The 16921-nt window shown below is 42.7% G+C and overlaps 1 protein-coding gene across 3 annotated transcripts; it reads right to left on the reverse strand.

Moving 5' to 3' along the window:
• Nucleotides 1-198: 198 nt before the first annotated feature.
• NUDT17 (nudix hydrolase 17) lies at nucleotides 199-15777 on the reverse strand. Of its 3 annotated transcripts, none has more exons than XM_078862176.1 (10): nucleotides 15631-15777; nucleotides 11618-11722; nucleotides 9249-9353; nucleotides 7733-7858; nucleotides 7127-7310; nucleotides 6142-6167; nucleotides 5347-5439; nucleotides 3531-3629; nucleotides 2821-2966; nucleotides 199-1195 (listed from the first exon to the last, which is right to left on the reverse strand). In XM_078862176.1, the coding sequence occupies exons 3-10, from the start codon at nucleotides 9312-9314 to the stop codon at nucleotides 1027-1029; spliced, it is 909 nt and encodes a 302-aa protein (XP_078718302.1). In that variant the 5' UTR covers nucleotides 9315-9353; nucleotides 11618-11722; nucleotides 15631-15777; the 3' UTR covers nucleotides 199-1026. The 3 variants fall into 3 exon arrangements, with proteins under 3 accessions (XP_078718302.1, XP_078718303.1, XP_078718304.1); XM_078862177.1 differs by lacking the exon at nucleotides 15631-15777 and adding an exon at nucleotides 15413-15547; XM_078862178.1 differs by lacking the exons at nucleotides 11618-11722; nucleotides 15631-15777 and adding an exon at nucleotides 9864-9914.
• Nucleotides 15778-16921: the final 1144 nt, after the last annotated feature.

A 16921-nucleotide genomic window follows, 5' to 3' on the forward strand; every position in this document is an offset into this window, starting at 1 on the left:
TTGTATAAAGAATGCGAATTAAGGATGACTTCATTAGTGATGCTACAGATGATATGCATTACATAAATATCAGCTTACGTGTAATGCCTAAGTTTTAGATTTCAAATCATGCAGATCTGCTCAATAATACATATGCCGTGATGAAGCAGTGTTTTCGGATGTGATGATGTTTATAGGAATAAAAAAAAAACACGGGTGTCTTGGTCAATTACTCTTTTAATAATGCCTCTGTTGGGGAAAAATATGCAGGTGCAAGACACAATCACAAGTCCTTTAACCAAAATATAGGTCATATTTTAAAATCTTGAAAATCGAACCACCCAATTTGTTGTCATGCCTGTTGAACAAAAGAAGGTTCAGAATATTCTCTGAATATTCCAGTCAGGTGCGTCAAAAAACTACCATGGCAAAACATAATTATGAATTTAACACGTACGCTTTTGCGATCAATATAATCCATGAGGCTTTTTTGGGTCTGATCGCTTAAATATAAATGTATCGTTAAACCTGTCGCCACTCGACACGCCAATTAGTAAGGTTTGTCACGTAAACAAAACATGTTACTAGTTCAGCACACTGGCTGTCACCTGATGAGGCTGGTTGCAATGACCGGTGAAAGGTCATACTCGAATTGTGAATGTTGGTTTACTCCAATACACCGGTGTGCTGAACTAGTAACTAATTGGCATGTTTGTTTATGTGGCAACCCTTAATTGGCTGTGTTGGGTGGTTGTGGGTTTAACAACACGTTTATAGTTATGCAATAGAACCCAAAAAACCTCATGGACAATTATCAAAGTCTCAGATAAATGGTGCTAAAAAACAAACTGGTATTTCTGTTTTATATACATAAAAAGTAAACGATTATTTTTTGGGAATTGATAACACAAACTAAACTTTTAGAGCTAGAAAAAAATAATGTCCAACTGCTTACATTTTAATAAATACAACAAAATACATTTACAATTTGTCAAATGATTCAAGTCGCCGAATATTGTTTTTGGGTTCGAAAGAAAGCAAAGTTCATCATTGTTGCTCTCTTCGGTTGTGGAGCTGCTGCAACCAGAGCTGCAGCGCGTACACTGTGCCTGTGCTGACCCGTTCCACGTCGGGGCCTGACGAGGGGACCTGGGCCAGCAGGCACGACGTGGGCAAGGCCTCCAGCTCCTGCCTGCTCCCCTTCATCACCGTCGCACTGAGGGAGGTCACGAGAATAATTGGGAAGAGCAACCCCTTTTGAGTGATCCTGCATTCCCACCACCACTGTGAAGCCAACCTGTCGGTCCAGGGCAGACAAAAGCAACTGCAGCTCAGGATGCAGCACAGAAGCAGTGCATAGCGTGTAGAGGCAGTCTTGTCATTCACAGGATGAGCGCTTGAGCCTAGACTTGAATGGATAGGGAGTCGATGGCAGGGGGGAGTTCATTATCAAGTGGCCCTGTGAACTCAGCCTATTGGTTCTCTAGCCCCTCCATGGCTGGAATGGGAAAAAAAGGGTGTAATATGTTTGGTAATAATTATAGGTCATATACACTGCTGGATGAAGGCACAATGCTGGATATTATTGGTCAGTGATTATTTTACCCATACTTCATGCTAATCAGTGAGTGATTTCTGCACTGATTCAGATATCACGAACCATTAATGCTAGCCTCGGCCATGAATCAAACTGATGCCCAGGGTCCCAGGCCACCGGATGGCTTACGCAAATTCTGTAAATTACGTAGACCACGATTTCTCGCATTTCCGATTCCCCACGGGATTTACACATGGGGAATGCATACATTTTCGTGACAAAGTAGGAGCGATACTGAGCAGCCAAATGCGCTCGTTATAATGGAGTTTCTGAGCAGTCGACGACTAACTACTTGAGCTGTGCAGCGCCTAATAACATACCCTCAGTTATTTGCCCCGCCACCTCACCGTGTGCACATACATCGTATTTCGCCAAGCTTTATCGTTACATTATTTATAGGAAAATTGCTTTCACCTAAAACGCGCCACTTTTCAGGAACCCATCGTGTTAAATGAGAACTTACTGCACTCAGGCTTCCAGGTTTTGAGCACAGTGTGCTAACCACTGTGGCACCACTTCTCCACCCCATATTCTTGCTTAGGCGGCTTAAGTTAAACTCCACAGCTGAAGCCAATGACCACGCTTACCATTTCCACGTTGACCTCCGTGACGTCACATTTCTGTCTTAGAAGCGGCCTGGCTAAAAGGGTGCAGCCCTCTTGGGGAGAGTGAGCCGCATGGTCTTGTTAAACAGCGACGTATCCAGGTTGGCCTAGTACAGCTATTGTGGGAATCTGATCAGAGTCCACTTTGATTGGTTCATAAACCAGGAAAGCTCAATTCCCAGTGGTCTTGGGAACGTGGAATAAGGAATATTATTGTGCCGTGTACCCACAGTCAGCAGATAGCTACGGATGTGATGACATCAATTGAAATCGATTCTCATGCTCACAATATATATTCATCCAAACGTGCATGCAAGAGCTGATTAGGACCAATTCATACATATTCGGATTGACTTATCCCTGCAGTGACTAGACTTTACATGCACCACAAGGACAGATAGCATAACATCATGACAATTATTCATGACAATTGAATCATACAAATATGCATGTTTTCAACAACTGCATACATTTTTTAGCACTTTTACTACAGCAGGAGCTTTTGCGCACATGAAACATTGGAAAAGAGGTTTTCATAAAGTGCAATTTTCTCTAGCCACTCACAATCATATTTACAGTTTACTATTAAACAGCACACCTTGTTGGCGAGTGTTGCGGTGAACTTGTTGTGCAGTGTACCTGAATGTAGCAGGAATACCCTTGGGTGGTTGGCTTATTGGTGGGTGGGACTTGGCATTTTCCGCAGATGACACAATGGCTCTGGCCGTGTCCGGGTCGATCCAAGCACAAGCGCTCACCTCATCCACACACAGGGCGACGTGTTCCTACAACAAGCGCACGCGCCCGAGGCAGGCAGGCTTACACCGCTGAAGCGAAACGCAATCTTCAGTTTATCGGCCTCTGGGTCTTTCAGATGAACATTTCCATTTGCATTGATGCATTAAGCAAAGTTGGGACCAGCTCTGACTTCAGTAGGAACCCGCTGAAGCAGCAAAGACAAATGTGGACAGGCAAATGTGCGGATATAAGGTATGCATGTGCAGAGACTTAAAAACTGCATTACTTAAATTTGTAATCAGACTACAGTGTTCTGAAATCTGCCATTCAAATCCCAAAGCATGTGTCCAACTTAATTATGAGGTGCAGGTTATTATATATAAAGTATTAAAATCCTCACTTTCAAAGACTCGAATGAATGTAAAATATGTATGTTGTACAAATATGCATATTTATGTGTCATTACATGTTTGTATACGTGTCATTACGTGTTTGCTAAATCTTGAACACCCTTCCATCCCAAGGGGATTTTCCAGGCGAAATACTTGAACATACCTATTTTTATGTAAGGTGTTGGATGAATGGTTGCGAAGGTTGCTTGACTCGGATACCTGTAATTGCTGGTGCAGAAGGGATGTTTGCACCAAGGCATAAACCACAATATGATGCCTTCTGGGAAGACCTCGGATGAGATTTCCCGGATAGACCGACTGCAGGAGGGGAAAAAGATGGCCAGTTTCACACCTTCAAGTTAAACTTGGTAACATGGGGCTCTTAAATCTTGACTTGAAGCTTTCGTGACTGCAGGAATTCATATTCTTGGGTCTTTCGGTAAAGTCACGTAGATAGGTTCAAAGAAAATCACAAAAAATAACAAACAAAAACTACGACGTTTCGATCGCAACACAAGCGGTCCTGAAGACGACCGCTTGTGTTGCGATCGAAACATACGTTTTTTGTTATTTTTTGTGATTTACTTTCAACCTATCTATGTAACTTTACCGAAAGACCCAATAATACGGGGCTCTTATTTTCTGCAATGCTCCTAGATGCCCCTTAGGTGGGGATAGAGTCTCAGGTTGATTTCATGAGCAGGACAAATGTCTGACATGTAGCCATTCACTCTACCCTGATTTAGGATGATTTGTCATCATTCAGGGTCATGATTAAATTCAAGAATACATGTTCTTTGGTGTTCCATCTGTGCTTTCATGCTCGTACTGTCTGTCACAACCCTAGGATGCAGTCTTGAAATAGTCTGCACTCTTCCATTGGTCAGGCCTGCAAGACCCATGCAAGCGGTAATGTATATTTCTCACGAAAGATGGCTTATTATTCCCTTTATGATGTTAAATGTCTTGTATGAGGTCATGCAAGAGCCTCCAAGTTGTATACTAAACATCATGCTGAGTGTCTTGAACCCAGGACTGCATCCTAGTGTCTTTCATGTGTCACGTTTTGTCTTGTTCACTCAGGCCATTGACAAAAAGGAAGATTTGCATGAATCGAATATATTATTAAATGCATGTATCGTGTAAAAAATACATGAGAATCAATATTAATTGATTAATGATTACACTTTTGATTTAAAGCTTTCGTGACTGCAGGGATTCATAATCTTGGTTCTTTCGGTAAAGTCACGAAGAAGGGAAATAATAAAATAATAAAATTAATAATTATATTTTTTATTGTTTTATATTTTTAATATTTTATTTGTTCCCTTCTACGTGTCTTTACCGAAAGAACCAATAATATAATTATTACACGTTTACATGCCAACAATGTATTCAAGAATTCATATTTTTTTTCTTTTGTTTGTACTACTCCTGAATGCTCTCCCCTGCACTCTCTAATCTGTACTGTGTAGTGTGTTTGTTTCAATGGTACTGTCACACCTCTATCGTCTTGTTTGTATTGTGTCATTTGTTGTGATATCATTTACATCATCTTGCTCACTTGTATTGCAGCACGGTTTTAATGTCTTTGGAGTTTGTTTTTCCTAAAATAATTTAATCAACAAACATTTCCTACCGACACAAGATAAAATATGTATTGTAGGCAGACCAGTGCCACAGTGCTTGATGCACTGTACTATGATCCCATTGACCTAGGTTCAATTCCTGGCCAAAGCTCACATCAGCTGAAAGTATCCCAGGTCACTCTTGCAAATGAGTCTGTCCTGGTCCCATGAGTTTCTCACCTGGGGAAATAAAACAAACTTTATATCTGAACCTGGACTCACCCTCCTCCTTCACCAACTGACACTGACCAGCAATGGTGACGTGTCGCCAAACAATCCCCATGACTGACACAGCATGGGGAGGCCTTGACCCAGTGGCGGATTGACAGAGGGTCCAACAACATCGTTGTGGAGCATCGAAACCGGACTCGTGAATTGTTACATGCCCGGTGAGAAGCACTGCTTACCTCCCACAGGCCCATGGTGGTGATGGTGCATTCGGATGGCGACATCTGCAGACCAGTCTCCTCTCTCAGCTCCCGCAGGCCAGCTTCCAGAAGCTGAGAAAAAAATATATCGGGCGGCATTCGTTAAGTTTTTGCAATCTTAATTTGATGTCTGCAAAGATCAATGTTGGTATTTTGCTAAACCCTACCTTAAAGTACTACGGAGTACAAAACACGTTTACATTTAAAGGTGTTGGGTCTTAAGAAAGAAGCACCCTTGATTTGACAATACACTTGAAGACAGTACATTTCATATCGGATTAAGCACTGACTTTCTCAATTGTCAGCAGATAATTACCTTAGGAACACATCTGCAACATGTTTTTCAGATGTGTGAAAGGCAGCCATTCGAATATGTTAGTTTAATGGGTTCATTAGGCTTGCATTCCTGTGACTGCAGGTCAAGGTTATTTTATTGCAGTGGCCTAAGTCCAACTATTGCCTGGGGCTTACCATTCAACACACACCATTAACCGCAAGAGATTGCACTAACTGTAACCTAACTTTACAACATAGCACTGCACTGAATCTAGACGCACGATATTCAGATACTAAAATGATGGAAAATATATCGCTATAAAAATAATCGAAAACATTTTCCAACAGAGATGTATAGATTGTATGCAATACATCAAAGAAATTCTGTAATAAATTCCAAATGAATCAATCACGTGGGACCACAAATAGATAACATGTGTCCAATAAAGACTTCCGAGTTAGGTACATGAATGCAGAAATAGAAGAGAAAATCTCAACCTGTTCTCCTGGATCCACGTGACCCCCTGTAGGTACAAACATTGGGTCGTGAATACAATGGGCAGCTGACTTAAATAATACAACAGAAAACAAAAGGCCTTCATCTTAAACTATATCTGTGGTGAATGCAAAATCTTACACAACGCATTTATATTGTACATGCTGATGTATTACAGTAAAACAGTCCTAATATATAAACGATACAAGGAAAATGCATTAGGAATATCCAAAAGGCAGTTAAACAAAGGGACCAGCCTCGAAAATATGCGATGTCTACAAAAAGAGTTAAGTGCCTGTTAAATAGCACACAACTGGGTCAGATTGTAAAAAAAAGTTGATTTATATTAAATGGCATCCGATCTCTATAATGTTTCTATTCCCGGGCATGCTTATCATCACATAGTTGGTCATAATCATGTAAATTACAAAGCTCATGAAGCATTCCAGATTTTAATTCCAAGTATGTAATAATAATGAACCTGATTGGGGTTCAATAACCAATATTGACTACAATGTATTCCACATTGAACCGAAGCAGATGATGGGAGGAAATTCCAACGTTTATCAGTCAGTGGATAGAAGCAGACAGAAGTGTTTTGATCTGCGGTGAGGTGGCTGAACAAAATACGGACGAGAGAAAATTATGGCAACATGGGTGGACGAATTAAGGCATGAAGTGCATAGGAACAGTAACTATCGTAGTGGCAATAGCAGAGTGATACAGAAGCCACCAACCGTCGGGCGGTTAGCGACTGTAATTAAAGAGGTCTGGGTCATTAATCAACCTGACTGGGTGTGCCACCTCGCCAGCGGTATGACAACGGTATTCCAACTTTGGGCGCTTTTGTTTTTTTTTAAACCGCACCAAAATTCACAAACATTACCAAGCTGCCGCTGCTCCCCAACCCCACTGCCCGCCCCCCCCCCGCTCGCTCATTAAGGACGCACAGAGCAGGTGCTCGTCATCCGTTTGTCCCCAACATACCGGGGGGCACCCAGACGTTGGGGAAGATGGAGAGCTGCACCGCCCTGCGCGTCAACAGCACGCGCGCGTCCACAGACTGCAGCACGACGGCCACGCCGACGTCAATCCCCCGCGCCAGCGTCTCACGGGGAAGGCCGCGCGCGTCGTCCGGGCTCAGGTGCTGGATGGGGCAGTCTGCAGCTCGCTACCGTGCACGACAAGCAATCAGGGATACGCACGGGCGGGGGGGGGGAGCGGTTGCTGCATTTAACAGAAGGCAGTGCACAACATTAGCAAAATCCATTAATTTGCTATACTATTGCTAATCTATGCTCCCCACCATAATCGACCCACACTGACCAGCATGGTAAAGTAGAGTTAAATAACCCCCACGACCTGCACAACATGTGCAGGCCCTCATCCAGTACATTGTTAAAAGCAATGCATGTGTGTGTACACTCAACAGATAGCTTTTTATTATTCAACACAGAAGAGTTACTTTACACGTGGTATATGGATTTATGTAGCGACGATGCATTGATTCATCATTCAAAATCGACTGCTGGAGTACTTAAACATGAGTTGGATGATGCGGTGAGTGCGGTAAAAAATGTTTAGTCTCCATGCCTTGAGTGGGACCAACTCTGCTCCGGGTAGATCCACGCAGTCCGAAATAAGAAAGCGATTTTCCTGCAGCTTGCAGCTCACAGTCAGTTGCTGTGCTCCATCACTGCTGAAGTAATCTGTCACGCTCTGTGCAGACAGCAGTAGAGTGAAATAGTGCAGCTGTGCTTACCAACGAATCACCCCAAATGTGCCGAATATCATCAGATCTCTACGCTACGATGGATGAGAACCACACATACATCGTGCTATGTTTGTGATTACGCTAAAAGGTGTCCAGGAAAAATTACATGGGGAGGTGTAGTATATTATATTACTATAAGCCAAGAATGTGTGTCCCGCGCGTGACGTCACTCCACACGAGACCCACCCCCCCGCGTGACGTCACTCCACACGACCCCCCCCTCATTATTATTCATGAGTGGGTGGATTTTTACACTAACGCAGAGGAAGGTCGAGCCGAATTATGCATAACATTGCGAAGACATTTAAGTTGGGAAAAACTCTTTTCTCATGCATACATTGTACATGTCATTTGAGCTGCCTTCAGTCTTATATTATAAACAACAAATGATACGTTTTTTTTTATTTACACAAGATTTTCACAAACACAGTATGATGAGGTATACTGTCCAATAATATTTTGTACTTACTGTGTGGACAAACAATAACATGAAGTTATTTTGCATTACAAAACGTTTAATGTTATAAACCCGTTAAAAGCAATTCGGATTGGTTCTTCACTAACAGTGAAAGCTATGTCCATATCCAATCATGTTTCAAACCTACATGTTACAGATGAACAAAAACATATAGAACGTCTCTCAAGGACGGTGCGTCAATGAGAAACGGCATGCAACACAAACGTGCTCCAAAATTCCGTAAACGTGGCAGTGGTGAAAACAGCTCCAAGCGAGTACAGTAAGAGGTGGCGATGCTGTCGATTTTCCTGCTATGGGCACCACTAGACAACGTTCAGTTCTATACTCATGACAGTCAAGTGCAGAAATTAAGAGTCTTTACATGATGCGCGAGGTATTGTTTGGGGGTAGGAGCGGTGGTTGCAGTGGTTTGTGCCGTTTGCTTTGAAGCCAGTGCCTTGAGTTTGATTCCTGGCCATGGCTAATATCAGTGGCAAGTGAGATTTTAACCAATTCTGGTGGCTCTGGATCAACAACCCGCACTGACCAGCATGATGAAATATGGTCAAACCCTCCATGACTGACACGGCATGGGGATGTCTTCGTCCAGTGGTGGATTGCCAATAGGTGTGTCAATTACGATTTAGTTTTATCACCACCAGTGGACAGATTGTGGCCGTTGAAGATGTTGACAGATGCTTGATCACTTAAAAACTTTCCTGTTACATTTAAAGTCCAACGATGAAAAAATAATTGAGTGAGAAATGTTTGTTGATTTTTTTTGCACCAAAAATATTCGTTAAGCCCAGGTTTTGGGTATTTAATTCAGTGAGCGTCCGTGCGATTGTGGTAAGGTGACTGTGGTATCCGGCGCTTACCTGGGTAAACTTGGCGCACACAGGCAAGGTGTTTTTCCTCAAGAGGTAAACAAGCACCCTCTCCATTTACAAGCAAAGCAGGGACTTGGCACGCCCAGCCACCTTCTGTTACACAACAACGTGGCCAGACACATGAGAGCCGTTACAAACCGCGCTACGTGTCAGTGACGCTACAAAGTATGCATTCATTTCAGTTACAGTACCAGTACCCTACAGTTAAGATCTGTGACCTCATATGCTTTAAAGAACTTGCTGTCATTTGAATAGTGAATGAAATACTCATAGTTACACACTTTAAAGGGAATGTGGCCCTCTTCTGGGTTGTATTTACCAACTGATCATAACAAACCTGTTTTAATGAAAGACTGCAACGAGATCGACTGTTTTCCAAACCAGAACAGCGATCAGGCCAAACCCTATCTTTATCCGATGCGTTCAGGTACAAAGGTGACTTGTGATAACCTTTGCAAATATTGCCCAACACTAAGAATCAAAAGTAAACTCCCACATACGCTTGGCAGATGAATGTTTAAAACTGCTGCGCAAAACCTAAAATTAGGACATAAAATTTCAAAACTAGATGGGTGGGAATTAGTTATTTAATCATGAGCTTACTGGGGTCACCCAAACCCTTCACGTCTTGATATATCGACTGCTCGATGAATGTCTGCCCAACTCAAGCCACCTATCAGGGTCTCGCAATGCAACAACTCATCTTGCTCCTGCACACAAGCTGATATCCTTGCTCCATCTCTGCGGTGAACATCCTCTCAGGCGTGTCCTCTCTGTTATTCCATCGTTAGTGTCGACCTGATTGCACCCAATATCGTCAGATCGTGGAAGCTTAGTACTTAGATGGGAGACTGCCTAAGAATACCAAGTGTTGTATGAAATGAACGGTAAGGTGGTTAGTAGATGGCAGTACAGCAAGTGGATTGTTGAATTTATTTGAGCATAAATGTGAGCGTTATCCCCTAAGTGTGTGATTTTCCTGAGGTCTGCACTTTCTTCGAAAATGCTAAACACAAAAAAATGGAATTTGGCCAAACATCCCAAAACTCACGAATACTCATTGTGGCTTTTCCAACTAACTAGAAGGCACTATTATGATTTAGTATGCTGCAGCCAGGTAAGCAATGATCCTTGACTTTACTAGGTACTGTATATTGAACATATGGTGTACCACTGGGATTTTGGCACACTCACTGGAGATTTTTTTTCGCTAACAAAATTTCCATCTTGCCACTACCGCTTTAATAAAAGTAAAACATTTTATATTCACGTTCTATATATTGTGTTGAATATTCAAACCTATTTTAAGTTTTAATAATAGTTTTCCCAGCTTATATTTAAAATGTACCTTGCTTCCTTGGCATTATGGTTGAAACAAAAATAAAAAGTTGTTTATTTGCACGAGATGCTCACAAACATGACACATACGTCTGTGAAACATGTCTTTCCAATATTTTTTTTAATAAAATGCAGCACAAATAGTGAATACCAGTGTATAGTGTTACATTATTCAATAGGCATTTGTAAAAACTGTACAATTTTCATTCCTTAAAAAACTATTCAGATTGGTTCTTCAAAAACAGGAAAAGCTACATCCATGACAAGTCATGTTACGTAACTACATTTTATAGATGTAGAAATAACATCTGTGACATAACCTCTCTCGAAGAGGGTACCTTAATCAGAAACAGCATGTAGCACAAGTGTTCCATAAGTAAGAGTGCGGATGATGGAAGGACCCCCAAGTGAGGACAGCAACAGTTGGCTACTTGCTGCATTCATGGGTGGCCAGGCTGTTGTTATTGCATGAGCACCACTGGGACCATCAATCTTGATTTCCAGCTCCGTGCTCATGACATGCATTTGGTAAATAATTTAATTATGCTACAGATATTTTACGAAGAATAACTTTCAAATAATGTTAAAGGCCAATTCTAAGAAGATATATGATCCATTTTTTCGATTTAAAGCTTTCGTGACTGCAGGGATTCATCTTCTTGGTTCTTTCGGTAAAGTCACGTAGAAGGGAAATAATAAAATAATAAAAATAAAACATAATAAAATACAATTCTTATGACGTTTCGGCCACAACGCAAGCAGCCGTCCTCAGGTGAAGAACAGGGCCGTCCTCAGGTGAAGAACAGCCCTGTTCTTCACCTGAGGACGGCTGCTTGCGTTGTGGCCGAAACGTCGTGAGAATTGCATTTTATTATTTTTATTATTTTATTATTTCCCTTCTACGTGACTTTACCGAAAGAACCAAGAAGACATATTATCAATGTTTGTTGATTTTTTTCGTGGCATGTATCGGTTAAGCCCAGGTGTTATGCAAAGTGACTGTGGGATCCGGCACTGACCTGGGTAAACTTGGCGTACACGGGCAAGGTGTTTTTCCTCAACAGGTAAACAAACACTTTCTCCATTTACAAGCAAAGCAGGGACTTGGCACGCCCCGCCACCTTCTGTTACACAACAACGCGGTCACAGACAAAACGCAAGCCGTTACAAGCGTGCTCCCAAAGTTAAAATTGGATTGGAGCAATAAAGGTCTAAACAAAAAAGATGATATTAACAAAAGATTTTTTTTTCGAGAAGTCATTGTAACAACCAATGGACATGAACTATAGGATACTATTGAAGAGTGTAATGTGTTGAGATTAAGATAAATTCGTAAAACAAAGGTCGTGTACAAAAATGTTTGGTGCAATGGGATCTGCTTGTGCAGGAGACGTATTGTGGCATCGCAAGACCATGATCGCTGGCGTCGCCGTGGACAGGCATTTCATCCAGCAAAGCATAGAACACGGCTGACGATTTAGAACAATTTCACAACATATAGGACATTTGATCTGGTTCTGGCTTTTATTTCTAGATGTGAAACACACATGCTCCAAATCAAAGAGGGAACAGAGACCTTCAGTGTTCCATAGGGTGCACTGTGCCATCTCGACATTACAACATCTACTACAGAATCAGAATATTAAGTAAAATAACTGAGCAAAACGTACTCTTCGGTTTTTCCGTAAAGTCACGTATGTAGAAATAAATAAATAATATAGCTTCAATTCTAATAGAAATAAAATAATAAATCACGACGTTTCGGAGGCAACACAAGTCTCCGTCATCAGGTGGGACAGTCACAGCTAGATTTACTGTCTCAAGTGAGACAGTAAATCTAGCTGAGACTTGTGTTGACTCCGAAACGTCGTGATTTATTATTTTATTTCTATTATTATAAAAAACATATTTTTATTATTTATTTATTTATTCCTACGTGACTTTACCGAAAAACTTGCTTTTAAGGGATTACATCTTGAATCATTGCCTCACTTGATGCAGCTAATCTGGCTGTGACGGTCCCACCTGATGACGGAGACTTGTGTTGCCTCCGAAACGTCGTGATTTTTATTTTATTTATTTTCATTAATTTTGATGTTTTACCTACGTGACTTTACCGAAAAAACCTAAGAATATGAATCCTTGCAGTCACGAAAGCTTCAAATCTAGAATTATGAGGAAAACGTATTGGATTAAGTTGAGTGACTTTAACGGCCACCATTTTCATCAGATACCGAAAAGGATAGGCCATGCACAACTAGGCTACTGAACACTAAATCATATCCTGCTTTAAAGTACTTTATAAGTAAATGTACGCGAGATTGAGAATATGTAAAAACGAATGCCATCACACCATGCAAAATACTGCATTAGGTGCAGGTGGTTAATCAATGAGAGCAGATATGTGATGTCAGATATGGGATAGTTTATTGAAATGTATTTTCAACTCAAAAGGAGGGAATGATCCATTTGCTTCCGAGTGTTTCCCAAGCTAAAGCAGTGGCCACTCAACCCTACATGTTTATTTGATGACATCAGGTACAAAGGTAACAGCCGTTGCAAATATTGCACCACACAGGAAATAGTCACGTCCCACACGCCTGACAAATATTTAACAATGCCACAAGCAAGACGTTTTATGAGGGGCATACAATTCAAAACATTATGAGTGCAAGTTAATTTATTAACAAGCTTTCTCGGGCCAATTCAATCCATAGGATTTTAACTTCACATCTTGACAAATTTCCATTTTCGTCCTATTTTTGGCAAAATTGCCGCAGCATCTCCATGGGCCAATTTACCAAACCAATATATTCTGGTCATTTCAACAAGATGTGAAACTGTCCCTAGATCCATGGGAGTCTCTACTGTTCTTCCAATCCATCTGTTTCCTAGCTGTAGACACATGCACATAAATGGGCGAAATTGTATACACGGCTGCAGAATTTTGAGTGGATTATTCCAGCCATTAAGAGTAGCAATGCATTGGCAGCAACTTGCTCCACTGCAAATAATGAGACCTGGATAAGGCAGTTTGTTTTTGAAATGTTGGCATTGATTGACCACGTTATTCCACTGCAGCATGTAGGCCTTCGTCCAGTAGTAGATTGCCCATGGGTTGATGATATCATCTATACGGAGCACGAAAAACGTGATTCGATCATCAGCCATCAGCTACCTCCCCAAGCCCTACCCCATCGCTCAAGGTCTCGCGATGCTATAATCCATCTCCTGCACACCAGGCGATGTCATCGCTCCATCTCCATGGTTGACGTGCGTTGGAACGCATTCCCTCCTTTGGCTGCTACTTTGTCATTAGCCTCAACCACAAAAACAAAGATTGCCCGTACAACCTGAATCAAGTGCTGTCAACGAGCACCTATGAAGGCCGGCACGGTACACGAGGGGGTGTTTACTACACACCACTGCACCAGGTACTCATTTGAGGCTGAATCGACCTAGGAGAGGCCCAGCGCCGGTTCATATAATCGTCAACCACAGGCCATCACGACACGAGCACCTCATTTCACCCGTGTAATCATTACAGCAAGGCAATTTCCTCAACACCAGACAACGCGTGAGTCAATTCTGCCATTTCTATACATAGCGCATCTGGCGCGTTTATGAACACAACAAAATCTTCTTTTGGCAAAACAAAGATCCCCCTCCCCCGGTATAGCCTGCACAGACTGAGGGGCAAGTGCTGTTGGCGAGCAGCACCTGTGAAGGCCGGCACCGTGGCCCACGAGGGGGTGGGTGGCATCGTGGCCCACGAGGGGGTGGGTGGCACCATGGCCCACGAGGGGGTGGGTGGCACACGAGGGGGTGGGTGGCACACGAGGGGGTGGGTGGCACCGTGGCCCACGAGGGGGTGGGTGGCACACGAGGGGGTGGGTGGCACACGAGGGGGTGGGTGGCACACGAGGGGGTGGGTGGCACACGAGGGGGTGGGTGGCACCGTGGCACACGAGGGGGTGGGTGGCCCACGAGGGGGTGGGTGGCACACGAGGGGGTGGGTGGCACCGTGGCCCACGAGGGGGTGGGTGGCACACGAGGGGGTGGGTGGCACACGAGGGGGTGGGTGGCACCGTGGCACACGAGGGGGTGGGTGGCCACTGGAGGGATGAACGATTTGGGGAAAATATCTAATTGCGATTTTTCTGACAGATATTGCGATTTGATTTGCGATAAAAATTTTAAGTCAAGCTTCAGTTCATTATTCACGGTGTAACAGATTTTAAACATGTGATGGAGCATTACCACATGATACCATCAAAATATTAACTGCTCTATATATTCTAATGCAAGGATGATAACTTAAAAAATATGAATTGCTTCCAACATTTTTCGATTAAAAGCTTTCGTGACTGCAGGGATTCATTTTCTCAGTTCGTTCGGTAAAGTCACGTAGAAGGGAAATAATAAAATAAAACATAATAATAAACGTCGTGAGAATGTATTGTTTCATTTTTATTATTTCCCTTCTACGTGACTTTACCGAAAGAACCAAGAATGCTTCCAACATGTATTAAACATTTTAATTGAAATAGAACAATCGAACATAGAACAATTGTTAAGTTTACCGAAAGAATCAAAGAGTATAAATAAAAAAAGTTATAATGAAAAATAAAACAATTCCAATAAGAAACAGGACTTTTCAAATCGCAAAAAATCGCAGCCTTTGCAATTTGCTAATCGCATTGCTTCAAATTGCAATTTCGATTTGAAATCGATTAATCGTTCATCCCTAGTAGCCAGCACCACGCCCGGCCGCCTTTGTCTCCCCAGTGGCAGTGTTATTTTGTTTGTCTTACGCACTGCACCAGGTACTCATTTGAGGCCGAGCCGACCTAGGGGCTGCCCAGGACCGGTTCGAATAATCGTCGCCGTGGTGTTGAATCCAACTCGGGTCGCGGCTTCCGTGGCCCGGCGCGCTTCAACAAGAGACCGGGGGGGGGGGGGGGGAGAAACGCGTTGATCACGACGGTGCTTGAATGGCACCAGACGGGCCACACACACACAATATACTCACGGCCAATCGCCCTGCATCGGTTTGCTGCGAATGTCAGCGAAGAGCAAAGGACGCGATCTGTTCGAGGGCGCAGAGACACGCGAGCAGGCGACGCACGGAGGGCCTCTGGACTGTGGCCGGGGTCCCAGCTGATCCGGAACCGGATCCCGTGTCAAGTGAACGGGAGGGATCCGGATCCCGTGTTGAGTGAATAGCACGAGATCCTGTGGAGGTGAATGTGGAAGTGAATGTGGAGGTGAATGTGGAGTTGAATAAAACGAGATCCTGTGGAGGTGAATGTGGAGGTGAATGTGGAAGTGAATAGAACGAGATCCTGTGGAGGTGAACGTGGAAGTGAATGTGGAGGTGAATGTGGAGGTGAATATAACAAGATCCTGTGGATTTCACACCTGATGATGATTGCTTGTGTTGCAGTCGAAACGTCGTGAGAATTTGTATTGTTTAATATTTTTATTACTTTATTATTTCCCTTCTACGTGATTTTACCGAAAGAAGAATGATCGAGGCACAAATTCCATTCTTAACGAGGCATTGCTCTTACTTGGAAACGTTTGAACATGTCCGATGAGTTTCTTCCAGCAGTTGGTCCCACTTCTCCGATGATGTTCACAGCTTTCCGCTCCCTCTTCATGCATACTGCGAAGGGCAGATTAAACCTCCCAGGAAACATTGCAACGTTGCGCCAACCTTAGCCCATATTTCTATAGCAAAAAAAAACCGTATAGCTCAGGAATCAGACCGTTTCTTAAATGAAGAGGAGGAAGTTCCAGACGTCACACTGGATGAACCCAGAAAACAAGGAACATTTCGGAATTTTATACAGGTTGATATGGAATATTGGGGCCAACGTTCCATGTTTTCTGGGTTTATCCAGTGTGACATCTGGAACGTCATCCTCTTCATCTGAGAGCCGGTGTGATGTATAACATTCCTCAAATAATGTTAAATGTTCGATCTATACAATAGATTATTGATCAATCGCTCTTCCTAAGGGGAGCCGCTACCATTTGTGAATAGCCAACCATCATCTTCATGCTGCTGCCACTGCTTACTATGACGTCTTCTGTCACGTGATGTGTTTTATGAGACATTTTTCCTCATTCGAGCCTTTCTAGGTGTTAAAAACAAAAGAACGCGCGTGTATTTGATATTCAGTGCCATCAGACGTAATTTGCCATTACTCACTTTCGTTTACATAATAAACGTACGGTATTGGTAATTATCAGACTTGAGATTTTCGCATCTTATGACTGTTTTTACTTTACGTAAAGGGTGGTCCAGATGTATCGTG

The sequence above is a fragment of the Lampetra fluviatilis genome, chromosome 13 (genome assembly GCF_964198595.1).
Source record: "Lampetra fluviatilis chromosome 13, kcLamFluv1.1, whole genome shotgun sequence".
Classification (NCBI taxonomy): Eukaryota; Metazoa; Chordata; class Hyperoartia; order Petromyzontiformes; family Petromyzontidae; genus Lampetra; species Lampetra fluviatilis.